This window comes from Halictus rubicundus, unplaced genomic scaffold (assembly GCF_050948215.1).
Source record: "Halictus rubicundus isolate RS-2024b unplaced genomic scaffold, iyHalRubi1_principal scaffold0661, whole genome shotgun sequence".
Lineage (NCBI taxonomy): Eukaryota > Metazoa > Arthropoda > Insecta > Hymenoptera > Halictidae > Halictus > Halictus rubicundus.
This window is the reverse complement of record NW_027489202.1, coordinates 36,014-54,171: the sequence shown is the minus strand read 5'-3', so window position 1 is coordinate 54,171 and position 18,158 is coordinate 36,014. Positions and strand designations below refer to the sequence as shown.

General features: G+C 45.1%; 1 protein-coding gene across 4 annotated transcripts; it reads right to left on the bottom strand.

The window, feature by feature from the left end:
- Nucleotides 1-7,607: 7,607 nt before the first annotated feature.
- LOC143364537 (dynein axonemal light chain 1-like) lies at nucleotides 7,608-13,869 on the bottom strand. Of its 4 annotated transcripts, XM_076804830.1 has the most exons (5): nucleotides 13,505-13,869; nucleotides 12,873-13,114; nucleotides 10,807-11,084; nucleotides 10,571-10,735; nucleotides 7,608-10,370 (listed from the first exon to the last, which is right to left on the bottom strand). In XM_076804830.1, exons 2-4 carry the CDS (start codon nucleotides 13,069-13,071, stop codon nucleotides 10,589-10,591), a joined length of 624 nt encoding a protein of 207 aa, XP_076660945.1. In that variant the 5' UTR covers nucleotides 13,072-13,114; nucleotides 13,505-13,869; the 3' UTR covers nucleotides 7,608-10,370; nucleotides 10,571-10,588. The 4 variants fall into 4 exon arrangements, with proteins under 4 accessions (XP_076660945.1, XP_076660944.1, XP_076660947.1 ...); XM_076804829.1 differs by lacking the exon at nucleotides 7,608-10,370 and having other exon boundaries at nucleotides 10,379-10,735; nucleotides 13,505-13,868; XM_076804832.1 differs by lacking the exons at nucleotides 7,608-10,370; nucleotides 13,505-13,869 and adding an exon at nucleotides 13,279-13,354 and having other exon boundaries at nucleotides 10,379-10,735.
- Nucleotides 13,870-18,158: the final 4,289 nt, after the last annotated feature.

Sequence of the window (18,158 nt, the reverse complement as noted above, 5' to 3'; positions counted from 1 at the left end):
TCTCCCCATTTCCCAAGATTCCTACACTATTGATTCTGAGGAACAGAAATTATTTATCACCCGGTCGGATGCTACTGAATTTCTCAACGGGTCTAATGTAGTTATGTACTTTTTGAAACGAAATCATGTGCTGAATAACTGAATACAAAGTGTAGAAATAAATGTAGAAGTCTGTGGTAATACATTAAGAGAAAAGTTTTCAATTTGCATGATCTAGATGAAAATATATTTAGGAGGATTTTGTAAGGACTCGACGGGACAGAATCTTCGAGGTTCTATCTAAGCAACGACGAAAAATTCCAACGTTCTGATGCACCGAAGAAGAATCGTCGAGGAACATCATTATCTGATCATTCGAGTAACTAGCTCATTTCTCTCCAAGGAAAATCCATTAGACGGGGCCAATGATTCACAGTTTCCAGACAATAGAGTTCACCGAGCCTTTTTGGTCAGTGGACGCTTAGAAGTTTAATCGCGAGATTAACCCCGTATGTATTATGAAAATGGCCCTCCTATGGGCACGCAATATGTCTATGTCGAACGCAACAATGTAGCCGGAGCCATCGAGAGCTTCTTCTATTCGTATCAAATTCTTTGGAGCGGAGCGACGTGAATGGTCGACTGAAGAATATTGACGATACATTACAACGGTGGACACAAAGGTGACGAATTCCGAACGCTGAATAAGCTGGAGGAATTTTCTGCATCCGTGGTATGTAGAAAAATCTATTTCATGTTGATCCCTTGCTGTGCGATTACTTTTAATAGCTGTCTAATTTAATAGAAGAAAATGAAAGTGTATATCTACCGTATACTTGTATTTTCTCTAGTAGTTAACAATTGGTAACAGAAATGTAGAATTCTGAGTAGAATTTAAATAGAGCATATTATAGTGCGCCAGCTAAATTTGTACAGTATATCGCATATAAAAATACATTTTACATGTTAAAAAGTTCTTCGTGCCAATAAGGATTCAATTTGTACATATAGTGTACGATCTAAACAAAAATCATTTTGAATTGTAAAATTTACAAACAGAGATCCCTCATGGTAAAACGCTCAAACTTGTCGACAAATATCATCGACAGATAATATAAATTTCTTCGGTTCTGCATTACCAACACTGTTACCCACTGTAGAAAATGTTTCGGTATGATAGAGAACTCTAGCACCGACAAGACACTGTTAATATAGAATTAAAATCACTATAAACATTGCATCTTATCGGCTTTTCTGTCTAGGTCTGGTACAATTCCTGTGTGGCGCCCAATGTTGCCGAAACTTCACGAATTTAGACATATTAGCAAGAACTGCAATAATCTGTATACTTAACCCACTATGTTACCATCGTTACCATGTGCGATAACGCGGTTACTCACGGTGCCATCTACGTTACATGTAAACATTTATATTGTATTTTAACACAATCATTTTATGTAAGAATGAACAATGAATAAATAAAGACAATGTAATGAAAAGAAATATCCGCGTTATATTTATTGCACCTTCAATTTTTCCCGAACTTCCGACCCGTCGTAGAGTTGTTCCTGAATTTCTAAATTTTCTAATTTTCGTGCCACCTCTTTTACTATCATATTCTCCTAATACAAAACTCAATTTTTCGAAAAATTCGCGAAAAATTTCAACCGCCTGGCATGCGTTAACTTGTACTACTGAAATTCGGATACCTCCTTCGATATCATTTCTCCTAATACAAAAGTTAAAATTTCCGAAATTTCTCGGATTTTCGACCGTCTGACTTGTCGTTGACTTGTACCACTTAATTTCCGAGAATTTTCGAGCGTCTGACTCGACGTTGACTTGTACTACTGAAATTCGGACACCTCCTTTGATATCATGTTCTCCTAATACAAAGTTGGATTTTCAGAATTTTCGAAAGTTTTCGCAATTTTTCGAACTTATACTAGGAGAACATGATACCAAAAGAGATGGCACAGAATTTTCGTGGCAGGGTGCGGAAAAAAGAACACATTAACTGTTGTAACTAATATTCTGTATTTTTCATCAAATAAATTACAATTTTAAAGGTGTACATATAAAATAGAACAAAATAGAACTAAAATATTTCGTGTATGTGGGCCGCGTTTGCATGCATGTCGAAGGTAGAGTACAGGCGATTGCAACGGCACGAAGACAGTGGAAAAATCCACTGAAAACTATTTCGGAATATTAGTATTAGCAACAACTGAATATTCCATATACTTCTTTTTTACTACGGGTGTATAATATGATTTGACAAGAACAAACCATACACGATGCTTCGATTTAAATATTGAATATGACATTTATAAAGCCTGCTTTTACGTATCAAAAAAAGTACCTATTCTATATGCACCGTGAACGCGCAATTTAGTAATGTTAATTCTTACGCCTTCCTGATGTAGATGAAATCGGTATAAAGATATAAAACGGTCATATATGTAAGCTAAGATTTAATCCGTCACTGTATATATTGTTCATGCAAATACTCATATGTTCAAATTATTGATAAAACGAACGTCGAAAAACGAAAAACGAACGAGACGATAAAAGGACGAGCAGTCTCGTCAGGTCGGACACCGGAGAAAGACGCGTTGTTAATAAATGATTTAATGTTTTACGTCTGTTTAAATTCCTTACAAATTCAGAAGTGGGATCGAGGCAACCGTTTTGCAATTTCTTGTCGGTCTTGTCGGTCGAAGTTTAAGTTACGTGACGGACGTTTGTGTGAAGTGTGCATTCCGATTAAAAAATGAATTGTTCCCTTACGGTGTCGGAACTGAAGGAGAAGCTGAAAACCAAGAATTTGCAATCGACCGGTACGAAAGCCGAGCTGTTAAAACGGTTACTGAATGCTAATGTCACAGCGGAAGAATTAGCCATGACAGAGGTCGACACAGAACCGCTGCCGGGGTCGACCAACGAGACTCAAAACCAACCCGATACGAGAGGGCTGGACGAGATAACCATCCGTGAATTAGACGTTTTAAGAAGAGAACGAGATGTTATCGCTCGGGAGAATGAGCTGCTTAGGAGAGAATTGGCGTTATTACGGGAGACGCCAAGCTCGGAAACAATCCCATCTGGATGGACGAGAGTGAAAAAGTGGCAAGAGTTAAAAGACATAGTGGGTGAATTTAGTGGAAGCAGTAACGACTTTGGTCGGTGGGAGAAACAGGTGAGAGGACTCCTGTCGACGTACGAGTTGGACAACCACCAAGCGAAAGCTTTAGTGTGTAGCAGATTGACAGGTCGTGCATTGAAGTGGTATCACTCAAGAATAGACTGCGTAGACTTAACTGCCCACGAGCTTTTGAGAGAGTTGAAGAGACTGTACGGGCAACGACCGGATCCATTATGTTTGAGACGTGAGCTTGAAGCGAGGAGAAGTGGGGCGTGGAAGAATCTTTCACCGATTATGTGCACGATAAGACAATCCTTGCAAATCGAGTACCTGTTTCGGAAACAGAATTATTCAGCTACGTCGTCGATGGTATACCGAATAGGGAGTTGCAAATACAGGAAAGGTACAGCGTTATGAGTCCGTGGACGAAATACTGACGGCTTTCACGAACGTAAAGTTGCCGGCGGGAAGACTACGACTTTCGGAGGGAGTTTCGCTGTCCGGAAAAGTCGTGTCATCAGATGGGTCTGGTAGACCACCCATACGAAGACCATCGCCGAAGGAGGGACTAGGATCAGCGAGCACCGGGCGGAGATGCTTCAATTGCAACAAGCCAGGTCACTTCTCAGCCGAATGTACGAGACCAGTGAGAGAGAGGGGATCCTGTTTCACGTGCGGAAAGATGGGTCATCGAGCGAATCAATGCAACGCACAGACAACGAGGAACGACGTCAACTACATCGCGCGCGGGCGAAAAGAAGGCGATGATTTTCGGCGAGCGGTAGAAATACAGATAAGTAGCGAGTGCGGTAGTTTCAGTTCAAAAGTAAACGCACTTATCGATTCGGGAAGTCCGATTTCTTTTGTTAAAGAGAATTGCGTTCCGAGAACATGTTTTACAGCCGATCGCGTTTCAGATAGGTTTCACGGGATTAACGGTAGCGACTTGAACGTGTTAGGAAAGACGCAAGCCACAATTATTTACGACACGGAAAAATATTGCGTTATGTTGAGAGTTGTACCAGACGAAACGATGAAAAACTCTTTAGTTTTAGGACGCGATTTCATGAAAATTGCCAACTTATCGTTGAGTAGAGAGGAAACAGTAGAACGCGATGATATAGCCGATATTATGAACATTGAGGTAGATCAGGGTAATACGTGCATCAGCGCCGATGACATGCGTTTTGACGAGAACCTTTCTAATGAAGTAAAGACACGAGCGCGGGAGTTATTTAGTAAAATGTACATTAACGCACAAAGACCTGTGGAGCCAAGTGTAGAAAACACAATGAAATTAACACTTACGAGCGACAAACCCTTTTCATTTTCACCTCGTAGATTATCGTATGACGAGAAAAACAAATTGCGTGGTATCCTCGATGGATTATTGGAAAAAGGGATAATTAGGGAGAGCACATCCGAGTACGCGTCTCCTATCGTTCTAACGAAGAAAAAGAACGGGGAAATTAGAATGTGTGTAGATTTCCGTACATTGAATAAAATCACGATCCGCGATAACTTTCCGCTGCCATTAATCGAAGACCAATTAGATTTGCTGGAAGGGAAAAAGTATTTTACCACCCTCGATTTAAAGGATAGATTTTTCCATGTCAAGATGCACGAAGACTCGATTAAATTTACATCTTTTGTAACACCTTCCGGGCAATACGAATACACGAGGATGCCATTCGGGTTAAAGGGCGCGCCTCTTAAATTCCAACGCTACGTCACTGAAATCTTTAAAGAACTAATCAACGACGGCGAAATATCTGTTTATTTGGATGATTTTCTCATCGCGACCGAGACTATAGAGCACCATTTAGAAGTCCTTGGAAAAGTATTTAAACTACTGACAGTGAATCTTTTGAATTTACGGTTAGATAAATGCAGATTTCTCCAAACAAAACTCGATTATTTGGGTTACACGGTAACAAGCGAAGGAATCAGGCCGACAGAACGAGGCCTCGAGGCGGTAAAAAAATTCCCATTTCCGCGAAACGTTCGAGAGGTGCAGGGATTTTTGGGCTTGAGTTCATACTTTCGGAAATTTATTGAGGGTTTCTCCATCCTCGCGAAGCCCCTATACGATCTTACGAGGAAGGATGCAAAGTTTCAGTTTGCCGAAAAAGAAAAACAAGCGTTCGAGACGCTTAAGAATCGATTGTTAAGCGCGCCGATATTAAGTATTTATTCTCCACAAGACGAGACCGAGTTGCACTGTGATGCGAGCGCGTCCGGGTTCGGTGCTATCCTGTTACAAAGGAAGGCCGATAAGAAGCTACACCCAGTGTTGTACTTTTCTAAACGCACGACTGAGATTGAATCACGCTATCACAGTTTTGAGTTAGAAACGCTAGCAATCGTTTCTGCTCTCCGACGTTTCCGAACATATTTACTAGGAAGAAAGTTTAAGATAGTTACGGATTGCCAAGCTCTTAGTCTGACGCTAAATAAAAAAGAGACGAATCCCCGAATTGCACGTTGGGTGCTTGAAATGCAAAATTACGATTACGAGCTAGAGCATAGGGCCGGTTCGCGTATGCTCCATGTAGACACGTTAAGTCGTCAGGTTTTTGTGATTGAAGACAATTCGTTCGATAGAAATTTAGCGCTATGCCAAAATGACGATAAAGTTATCGGGAAAATTCGTACGGAATTAGAAAATTCAGAAAATAAATTGTACGAAATGAGAGACGGTCTAGTATACCGGAAGCATCAGGATAGAATTTTGTTTTACGTGCCGAGCACTTTAGAATCAAGTATTATGTACAAGTACCACAATGAGATGGGACACGTCGGAATTGAAAAAACGGTGCGAAACATTACGGATAGTTATTGGTTTCCAGATATGAAATCCAAGATCGAGAAACACATTCGCGGCTGTTTGAAATGTATCGCATACACGCCGAACTGCGGAAAGTTAGAGGGAACCTTGCACTGTATACCGAAGGGTGATAAACCTTTCGATACCCTACACATCGACCATTTAGCTCCTGTTTCAAGAGCACATAAATCGGGTTACAAATATATATTTGTTGTAATCGACGCGTTCACCAAATATATAAAAATGTACGCCACTAAGACTAAGAACACCGCTGAAGTCATAAAGTGTCTAAAATCGTATTTCGAGCATTATAGTCGACCGCTGCGCATAGTTTCGGACCGAGGAAGTAGTTTTATGTCTCACGAATTCAATGAGTTCACACAAGAATATCATATACAGCATGTTAAGATAGCGACCGCTTCTCCTCAGGCGAACGGGCAGGTCGAGAGATATAACCGCACAATTTTACCGATGATCGCCAAATTGATGAGTGAGCGTGGTGTGGTATGGTACAATGTATTGCGAGAGGTTGAATTTGCGTGTAATAATACTGTTTGTAAGTCTACCGACAAAAGTCCAAGCATGTTACTGTTTGGTATGCGACAACGTGGTGAGGTCATAGATGGGTTGCGTGATATGTTGGAGATTAGTGGAAAGATAAGTATTTCCCGTGATTTGAATAGCGTCCGAAAAGAAGCTAGTAACCGAATTCGAAAAAATCAGGAGTCGCAAAAACGCATTTTCGATAAAAGACATAAGGCTCCGAATAAATATAGGGTTAAAGATAAGGTGCTTATCAGAAATTACGATTGCACCCCAGGAGTGTCAACAAAAATAATTCCGCGGTTCAAAGGACCGTACGAGATCGATCGTGCATTAGTGCATGGTGAATGTCAACATTTACCGGTGTAAGTCAGAAATAAGGGTATTTAGCAAATATTTCGGACATACACCAAGCGACTATGTGAATGTTGACATTCACCGGTGAAAGTCGACATTCTCCAGATTTCGGTGTTTCACTGTAACATATACATCATTTGGATATTACAGACATAGAGATCGCAGAAAATACACGGAGAATAGTGTATATGTTACAGTGAAACACCGACAGTGAAACCATGCACTAATGGTGAATGTTGAACATGTTGGAGATTTATATTTTCTTCTCCGTAATTCAGTCGCTATAAAACGTCACGCCAAGTCGTGATTAATTTCGGGTTATGTGCGTTACGTTACATTTCCTCATAAAAAAGGTTTAGGGTCAGGGTTAGGGTTAGGGTTAGGATTAGGGAATCACTTGGGGGTAGAAGGGGGTGAATCGACTTTCGTTTTTTTGACTCTTCTGTTTTGGACCTCCACCAGAGCATATCTGTGATTGTCGACATACACCGGACAGGGTTCCGAATATACAACAATGTAATAAAATATTCGATCTTTCACCGACGTATTTGGTATCTGTTGACATGCACCGGTGAAAGTCGACAGATACCAAATATGTATATTCGGACCCTGTCCGGTGTATGTCGACAATCACAGATATGCTCTGGTGCAGGTCCAAAACAGAAGAGTCAAAAAAACGAAAGTCGATTCACCCCCTTCTGCCCCCAAGTGATTCCCTAATCCTAACCCTAACCCTAACCCTAACCCTAACCCTAACCCTAAACCTTTTTTATGAGGAAATGTAACGTCGTAACGCACATAACCCGAAATTAATCACGACTTGGCGTGACGTTTTATAGCGACTGAATTACGGAGAAGAAAATATAAATCTCCAACATGTTCAACATTCACCATTAGTGCATGGTGAATGTCAACATTTACCGGTGTAAGTCAGAAATAAGGGTATTTAGCAAATATTTCGGACATACACCAAGCGACTATGTGAATGTTGACATTCCCCGGTGAAAGTCGACATTCTCCAGATTTCGGTGTTTCACTGTAACATATACATCATTTGGATATTACAGACATAGAGATCGCAGAAAATACACGGAGAATAGTGTATATGTTACAGTGAAACACCGACAGTGAAACCATGCACTAATGGTGAATGTTGAACATGTTGGAGATTTATATTTTCTTCTCTTCTATTTTCCACCGATCCGTGTCAAAAACTTTTGGCCAAACTTTAATTGTTTATCAATCAACGATGCTCATACTCTTGCTCACTCTGTACAAAGCTTTTCAATTGCAACGAGACGTTCACGCAAGCTCTCACAGACCAACCGTCAAACCAAAATTTGCTTCCTAACAATCACGTTAATTTAAAAAAGTATCAAAAGTATAATAGTAATTTAATAGCGCTACACATGATCTGCGGTATTACGATGGGATACACGAACCATGACGCTCAAATTGAATTACTTTGAAAATGTATCGTCTTGATGATATCTTTAGATCCTGACGATGGAGGATCGATAGGCGAGAACGAATACCTTTTGGTGGTAGACTGCGGATCTTTATGCGTTTGTAATAGGAACAAGTAAAATGTATAATTGTAATGACGTTAGAAGAACTTGAGAATGTTATTACATTTGATGTACAAAATTTATTTAAAGAAGAAATATTATCTTCACTCGACCCGCGTTTCTTACGATTAATTTGGAAGCTTTCTGTTTCGCACACAGATCCGCAATCTGGTAATAATACATAACAATTGTAAAGCCAGGGGTCTGATCAATTTGACCCCGTTCTTACATACGTTCTAACAACTATTCTCGTTTTTACAATATATCTATATATAATTTACATACAATACATTTCCATACAATTCATTTACATACAATACACTGTCAATGCGGTCCCGAAAGGCCTTCTGGGTAATGGTCATTACGCTCGAGATAATGACCCAACCGGGGCGAACAGAAATATAGTTTCGAACACTGAAGCCCCGTCGACTCAAACCCTACACCCTGGTTTCGAATCTAGGGGCCAAACGTCCCCGGTCCCGTCCCGGTCTTCAGGCACCGCACTGACACATCCACTCGGTCAATTTACAGTATGTGCAGATTTTCACAGTTTTTTAATTTCGAGTCCTCCTTGCCAAACAACCAAGTAATTACACGTTTGGCTTTCATACTGGCACGTACGATGGTTTTGGACGTGTACCAGTGTCCGCCGCCTGCGGCCCCGTTCGCGGCTCCGTTGTCCGCGTTCTTCAGCCGAATCTGGTGGAGTATCCCGACCAGAAGGTGATCTACGTTGTGGTTGATGGCAACCGAGATCTCGGCGTACTTCACCCGGTGGGTGCACGCCATGCACTTGCCGTCTAACACGATGGAAAATTCAATCAGCGACCGTTTCACCCTTTCAGTTCGAGTAACTATTCTAAAAGTGGAGCGAACGACATCAGATTTGTGGGATGAATGGTTCATTGTGCGTGCGTGCGTGCGGGCGACCGGATCATGTTGCGACGGTCCGGCGCCGGTATGTTTGGAAAACTCGAGTGACTGAGGAGGCGTGAATGAAAAGTGTTTAGGTCTAAGAGATAGGAGAGTTTGTGTATTTCTAAGAATGAAAGCGACGGATGCAAGAAACAGAGTGCAAGCGAGACGAATGCAAGGGGGTGAAAGACTATAAAGCGTGGATGTTCGGGAAGAGCGGAGAGAGTAGAGTTGCGACTGCCTTGCGAGAAAGAGTGTTAATCGTGTCAGCGTTATTTCTTCTAAATATATTAATATTCAGTAAAGTGTTTCAAAGAGATTAATCTCCCCATTTCCCAAGATTCCTACACTATTGATTCTGAGGAACAGAAATTATTTATCACCCGGTCGGATGCTACTGAATTTCTCAACGGGTCTAATGTAGTTATGTACTTTTTGAAACGAAATCATGTGCTGAATAACTGAATACAAAGTGTAGAAATAAATGTAGAAGTCTGTGGTAATACATTAAGAGAAAAGTTTTCAATTTGCATGATCTAGATGAAAATATATTTAGGAGGATTTTGTAAGGACTCGACGGGACAGAATCTTCGAGGTTCTATCTAAGCAACGACGAAAAATTCCAACGTTCTGATGCACCGAAGAAGAATCGTCGAGGAACATCATTATCTGATCATTCGAGTAACTAGCTCATTTCTCTCCAAGGAAAATCCATTAGACGGGGCCAATGATTCACAGTTTCCAGACAATAGAGTTCACCGAGCCTTTTTGGTCGGTGGACGCTTAGAAGTTTAATCGCGAGATTAACCCCGTATGTATTATGAAAATGGCCCTCCTATGGGCACGCAATATGTCTATGTCGAACGCAACAATGTAGCCGGAGCCATCGAGAGCTTCTTCTATTCGTATCAAATTCTTTGGAGCGGAGCGACGTGAATGGTCGACTGAAGAATATTGACGATACATTACAACCGTGGACACAAAGGTGACGAATTCCGAACGTTAATTCTTACGCCTTCCTGATGTAGATTGAAATCTGTATAAAGATATAAAACGGTCATATAAATACAATTTCCGATCCATCGATTAAATTGAAAGGTAATATGCTCACAAAGTATAAATCAATACGATTACGAAAAATATTACTAAATCTATACAGGTTCATACTTGACCAAATAAAGAATCATACAAAAGAAACTCCAAAAACAAATGTACAGAATATTAAATAAACATTACCATAAAACTGCTGTATGATCATATTAAGCTGTTTTCCGATTGGGAAGGACAGTCAACTTTTTGCGTTTGAGTCGCGCAGCATTCTTCCGTTCGTATTATCGGCTCGCCGTCTAACTTTTCCAACGTCGGTAAGCGTCGAGCGACCTCTGACCTCCACTGCTCCAACTAAAAAGAACGAATATTAAAAGTTAATCAAATTATACAATTTTCAAATGAAAAAGGTAGCTGTAAAGTACCTCGACGCTTTCGTACAGCGGATTACCAACGAATACGAGGTCCTGGAGGTTCGCGAGTTCCTGAAGCCTGTTGAACTCGTTCCAGTCTCTCACCAAGTTGTTCGACATGTAAAGGACACGAAGATTTCTCATCGCGTTGATTCCCTTTATTTTCTCGATCAGGTTGTAAGAAATCCAAAGCTCCTCCAACGTGTCCCCTAAAGGCTCCAAGCCGGAGAATCCTTTAATTATGTTACGACCCAGCGATAGGACCCTCAGGTTCTTCAATGTTCCGATCCCTGTGTCAAATGAGAGAAGTTTAATTAGACGGGATGTTTTAAAGGAATCTATACAAGCTGTTTTCTTGGAACCTAATGAAGATTAACACCACTTCCTATTTCAAAAAATATTTAAGGCCTTGCTATGCCCTTAGCACTAAAATAATGAATACCGTTCTAAAAGATTGGCCCCTTTGGATCGTTTAAGTTAAAAAGGAAGTTTTGATGATTTCATTAGATTCTGAGGAAGCGATTAACGTTGAATTGTATCCAGATAAAACGGAACGCTCAAGTTAAATGAAAATAAAGGCGACCTGAATTCAAGAGGATGATCGCAATACGAAACGGCGCAAGATCTGCGTTCAATCGAATTTCCAGGCGATCGAGTTACATTAATTGAGCCACAGTTACGTGTCAAGGGAGTAAAGTCGCGTTCATCAGAGTCTGGCACTATTTCGCGCAGCCCGGAAGACGTTGGGGGCGCTGCGAGCTCCTCAGACTCCCTACTCCACTACTCAGTCCCCACTTTGTAGACTGCGAGATTAATATACGCGGTAGAACAAAAGTACAGATTAATAGGCAGAAGAAGTGGGTAGGAAATGAGTGGCGAAAATGGGCTTCATTTACGAATTTTTATCTTAGGAACTGTTTGTCCGATTGCGCTAAATTTTTTTTTGTTTTATTTAGAAAGGATTGGACTATAGTAATATAATTTTTTCAACCTCGATAATTAACTGTATAATGTCGGAAAATGTAAATGAATTCTTTCTTTACGTTTTTAGTTGAAAAATGTAAATGAAGCGACCATGGTGTGTGGGAACGAGGGAATTTTCGGACGCGGAAATTCCATCCTTCCCAAGTGCATGCCATAGGAGGTCGGGTTGAGGGCCAGGTCATTTAAGTGACGATTGCCAGAACCTTTCGCTATTTAAATTCGAAATACTTTGACACACCGCGTATTTGGTTGCGAATGCCGCTGCCGGACATGGCGTCACATCAGTCCGCTCCGCGCATGCGTAGTGCATTGGGAAGGGAGCCAATAAGAGCGAAGATGCGCAGAACGAACGTAAATTGGTTTCTGAACGATGCCAGACTCTGATGAAAGCGACGTTAGGATGGCCAGCATCTGCGGTCCATTTATCGTGCTTCGTAATGGAATTGCGCATGCATTATTATCTGTCCTGTCGAACGCCCGTCTTATTCATTATCCTCGTTCCCTTTCCCCCGTTCCGACCAAACTGAGAATCGCTTTCTCGTTGCGGATGTAAAATGTTTAACAGTGAATCTCGGGAGTAATATTTATTGCGAAAAAACGAATTAAAATTCAACCCTCCGTAAAATATCCTTGAAGCCCCACATTCATTATTTCTATTCTTTAATTCCCGTTTCATTCTCTCATTTTACTGAGGTAGGGACATTTTTGTTAAAGAATTCTACTACCGCCGTGTAAACGAAAAATTTCATCACCTGCAATTCTTTCAACTCAAACTATGTTACTTATCTTGCATTATAATTGTTTAGATAACACTGTGGGATTCTTGTTCTAATTTACCCAAACCTGCTTCGAACAAATTTTGATCACTGTACTTGTTACTGTACTTCGCGAGCAAAAGGCGGTGATTTTAGCGCCAAAAATATACTTGAAGCAGAATTTAAGATTGAATGAAGCAGAAAATTGCTACCTGAGTAAACAAATCGAATAGTCTAGTCGAAATTGTTTAGGATTTATCGATACGAGTAGAGGAAAGATAAAAAGAGCCTGCAAAAAGGATACTAAAATTTTTCTAAAGATAGTGGGAGAATATTCACCTGCAATCTTCTCGATCATGTTCGTCGATAACGAAAGTTTCTCGCAGTTGGTCAAACTCGCCAAAGCATTGTCCATCTTTTCTATGGGAGGCCATTGAAAGCTCAGACTGACTTCTGTCGCCGTGGAGGCCTCTTGTTCGTTGTCTTCTTCCCATCGTCGAATGGATTCTTTGCAAGTGGACGGTTTTACGGTGGCCATGCTGCTCCTCGATCATCATCGATCATTTCAAAACTGTACGAAACTAGAAAAATCATCGAAAATATCGAAACATCACAATTTTGTAAAGCTTCAACGAAAGAGATGAACTTTAATGATCTTTTGAGGTACTTGCAAATAATTTAATGATCGCGTGTAACAAAATCGATGATGTATTATTGAACAATTGGTTGCAAACAAATAACTGACCGTAACGGATAGCGGTTGATGAACGACTGGGGAGAAAACATACACGCACGAAAAAACAAAAGAACGAGAAACAGCAGCTTTCGCATCAAGGCGGACACACACCGCGCGGATTCCACGGGCACGCACAACGCACCCGCAACTCGCTTACATGCAAACACGCCGAGCTGCTTCGAGCACAATTTCGCTTCGAAATCTTTTCAACATGTATAAATTCGAAATTATTCACCCTTCTCGATCCGGAACGTTGAAACGCGACGAACCGGTCATCTGTCACTTGCCAACATTTCGTTGCGACTGCTTGTCGAATAAAATACGTTTCGCGTGTATCACCAATGTCGTTTATTATCGTTTATAGTCGGTTCGAGGTTCAAAGAAATCGACATTCGTTTTGCTTCGTGGCAAGCGGCCACGACTGGAGCCTGGCAATATCTGGCACCAATCAAAATAATCGATGCCCAGGACGCATGCGTCTGGCGTCGCTTACTTATCAACGAAGCGTCGCGATAAGATTTACGAGGGACGTTATAACATTGAAGAAATACAGGTCTTTGAAACTCGAACCCGTGTACATTCGTCACCTGTAAACGAAAAATATAATTGTTAACCAAAATCTAATTACGCTTCACTTTTGTTACGTCACTCGATTGAATTTACCTTTGATTGATTTCAAGATTAATATGGTATTTAATAATAATTAGTGGATTACAATGGCTGCCGGTGAAATAGTCCGCTTTGTAATGCGTATTAAATTAATTTCAACTTGATAATCAATCCGTGTGAATAATGCGCTGTATTTCATTCACGCCATTTTATAAACATCAATCATAATCCTTTCACGATTCAATTCATTAGTAGAATTAAAAATTATTTCCCTGAAGGTTGTTGAAACATCAGTGGTTATAATTTTCAGGGAGTTTCATAAATACTTAAACTGTCGATTAAAATTTCTCGTGTGAAAACAATCTTTGGGGAAGATATTTTTGTTTAAAAAATTGATCTGATTATTTACTGCGGAAGTAACTGACATTCGAAGGCATTTCAGATTTTGAGAAGCATAAAATAAAATTGAGAAAAAGCCTCGTCATCCATAATAATTTTAAGGGTCAAGGGTAAAAGGAATTTATACATACTGTAACAGACCTGGCTGCGCCAGGCCTGTTCCGAGCCGAACGCGGCCGACGGATACCGAGATCCGCCGGCACCCGCGAGCGCCCCTGCCATGATGGAACCCGCCATGATGAAATACCGTCGCGCCGGATACAGGACGACGCCGGAAAAGTCGGCCGCAAACCGTACCGCACCGCACCCCCTCGCCTAGAAGACGAGAGAGACCAGCCGGAAAACGGCCTCTTTGGCTTTCCGCCACGCTCGCGAAAAGACGTACGTTCCGATCCGATTTCTAGCCGCCGATACCGACCGCCCGATCACGACCGGAATCGCCCTTTTACGACGCCGAGAAGCCGCCCGCTGAATACGACTCACGAGAGTGTATTTATACCCGCGAAATAGTAATCGCGAGTGTGCCGAATTTTTCCGCGACCCGCGAACCCCGAATACGCCGCTGCGTACTGGACCACCTGGAGGGCCGACCCGAACGCCGAGCGATCGAGACCCGAATCGCGACCTCCGACCACCGAAACGCGAAGCCGGGACAGTGACGAACATTTTGAATACTCGTGTCGTTAATCACCCTTGCTCGACCGTCCGCGTCCCGCCGCAACCCTCGCGTTATCCCGTCGCGAACCCTGGCACGGCGAGCCAAATCCATCCGCGAGGAACCCGTTGTTTCGAGGTCCGCCGGGAAACGGACCCGTTACATGGCGCCCGAACAGGGACAGTGTAACTACGTGGGACAGGCTGGATTACGCCCACGTGGGAGTTTTCGAGGTTAATTGTGCCGCGGAGTGAAGTGAAACTAGACGCGCGTGCGCCGCCTAGTGCTATCCCGCCGCGACAGTGCCGGTACACGCGCGCCGCCTGCCGCCACCACGACGAAGCAGGATCGCGGACCGAACGTCGGACAAGCGCGAACGTTCTAATTACCGCATCGAGGAAGTCGGGGCGGATGCACCGAGGGACACCCGCGAGCAGCAGTACCAGCCGGATCACCGACAGATCACCATCACCCGGGACACCAGAACAGCGGGGCCAACGTTGAGCCGAGTGCATTGAACGTCTGACGGGCGACCTATACAGGATGACGGAACCCGGGGTGCAGACGCGGAAAATGCTATCCGCCGCCGCGACGGTTCGAGAAGCCGGACCCGCTCCGCAACATTGACCGGATCCGGAAAAGCGATTTCACCACCGACGGGAAAGACCCGCACGCGTTCCTGGAACGCGTGGAGGAGATCCAGACAACGTATGCGATTCCAGACGAGGACGTACTCCGGGCCGCGCCTGAAATGTAACGCGGACGAGCGCAGGCTTGGTACCGGAGCGAACGGGAGGAAATTGCTACCTGGGACGAGTTCAGGCGGGCATTCCTCCGAGCCCACACGTCACCACAGACCCGCTATCAACACGAACGTGCCGCCCGGGAACGAAGACAGCGGGACGAGGAGCCGTTCACGGATTTCGTGACGGATATCACCACGCTGATGCGACGAGCCCAGCTACCACCGTCCGAGAGACTCGAGCTGCTGCACGAGAATATGCGGACGAAGTTCCGATATCTCCTACCCCGGGGATCCGTACCGGACGTGAGGACGCTCCGCGAGTGAGTCCAGGAGCTTGAGCGCATCGAAGAGCAGGAGAGACGGCCGCGCCGAACCCCGACCTACGCCGCCACGACCGAACCGACCTCGACGACCACGAGCCGCGCCCCGCCGTCGGGACAGGCTCACCACGCCGCCCAGCTCCCCGGGCTGGTGGACCCCGACGCCGTCACCGCCGCCGCGGGCCAACCAGGGAACCCGCCGTCGCAGGACGAGGAGGAGGCGCCGAGCGGGTCGCGCCGAACGCCAGCACGCAACCCTGAGTCACTGGTCGGACCCCCTCCCACCGGATGCCCTGGGGAGGCCAGTAGGACCGGACCCCGTCGGGGCGCAGCCCGCCCTCACCGCAGCGGTCTGGACCATAACCGAGCCGCCCCCGCCGGAGCGGACACTGCGCCCGGTGCCAGCGCCGAGGCGCCTACCGACGGCCGCCGCCACGCAGACGATCGGGGTCCAAACTGAGGACGCCCCGCCGACCTCGACACTCACCGCAGCCGCGCCAGCCCGGACCCGACCGACCCAGAGGCCGACCCGGGGGTCCGCGACACGGCACCGCCCGGCGAGACCGACGAGGGCAGAGGACGGGGGACCCCCCCAACGGGGGCTACGCTATCCGCGACGCAGACTGTCGCAACCTGCGGTGGGATCCGATCCCCTTTCACGGACCGCCCCCGACCTACCCCAGCGTCTGGTTTACGCTGTCGACGGGCCGACAGGCTGAGGTGCCGCTGCGCCTGGTCGCCCAACGCAGAGCGTACGTGACGATCCCGCCCGGCTTCGAACGCTGGAGGCTGCTGTTCGGGAGCGACGGCCGCCTGCTGCGTTGTTTCCGCCGCCCGCCGTCCATCCGGATCCCGGATGAGCCGGCCCTACCACGCCCACGTCGCCAACCCGGACGCTGCCACGACAGTGAATAGACACAACAGTGGAACAGTGGACAAGGTGCGCGAGGACGTGGCCCCACGGGGCACCCGCGACTTCACCCCGGCGGGGGTGAACGAACGCTAAACGTAGGTTAGGCTAGGTTAAGTAATGTTAAGTGTACAGTGTCGCGTAGTTTAAGTTAGGCTAAGGGTACAGCGTTCTAGTAGGATTAAGATAGGTTAAGTGTACAGTGCTCACATAGGATTAAGATAGGTTAAGTGTACAGCCCCGCGTTAGAATAAGTTAGGTTAAGTGTAGCAAGTAAGGTCCCGTCCTGCCGAAGTAAAAGGACCGTCTCGCGCTCGCCGCCGTGACGTAAGGGGGGGGGGGGGGTAACAGACCTGGCTGCGCCAGGCCTGTTCCGAGCCGAACGCGGCCGACGGATACCGAGATCCGCCGGCACCCGCGAGCGCCCCTGCCATGATGGAACCCGCCATGATGAAATACCGTCGCGCCGGATACAGGACGACGCCGGAAAAGTCGGCCGCAAACCGTACCGCACCGCACCCCCTCGCCTAGAAGACGAGAAAGACGAGCCGGAAAACGGCCTCTTTGGCTTTCCGCCACGCTCGCGAAAAGACGTACGTTCCGATCCGATTTCTAGCCGCCGATACCGACCGCCCGATCACGACCGGAATCGTCCTTTTGCGACGCCGAGAAGTCGCCCGCTGAATACGACTCACGAGAGTGTATTTATACCCGCGAAATTGTAATCGCGAGTGTGCCGAATTTTCCCGCGACCCGCGAACCCCGAATACGCCGCTGCGTACTGGACCACCTGGAGGGCCGACCCGAACGCCGAGCGATCGAGACCCGAATCGCGACCGCCGACCACCGAAATGCGAAGCCGGGACAGTGACGAACATTTTGAATACTCGTGTCGTTAATCACCCGTGCTCGACCGTCCGCGTCCCGCCGCAACCCTCGCGTTATCCCGTCGCGAACCCTGGCTCGGCGAGCCAAATCCGTCCGCGAGGAACCCGTTGTTTCGAGGTCCGCCGGGAAACGGAGCCGTTACAATACTTTACATATACCCAAGAGTACCATAATTTTCTGAATTTCCAAGGTGGGGATCCAAGTTCAGGAAATTGTACGAACTTCTCAATTTCTAAATTCTAATTTCGTCAGATGTATCGTGTATCTTTCTACTGAACATTCGCTTAAAAAATACGATTCACCCCCTTCTACCCCCAAGTGATTCCCTAATCCTAACCCTAACCCTAACCCTAAACCTTTTTT

Bases quoted from the DNA above. Each gene is read 5' to 3' on its own strand.
- LOC143364537 (XM_076804830.1), bottom strand. From the start codon at position 13,071: ATGGCCACCGTAAAACCGTCCACTTGCAAAGAATCCATTCGACGATGG. The intron at 11,085-12,872 runs GTGAATATTCTC...CATTTGACACAG, and splicing joins CATGATCGAGAAGATTGCAG to GGATCGGAACATTGAAGAAC. The intron at 10,736-10,806 runs GTACTTTACAGC...CGTTCTTTTTAG, and splicing joins CGCTGTACGAAAGCGTCGAG to TTGGAGCAGTGGAGGTCAGA.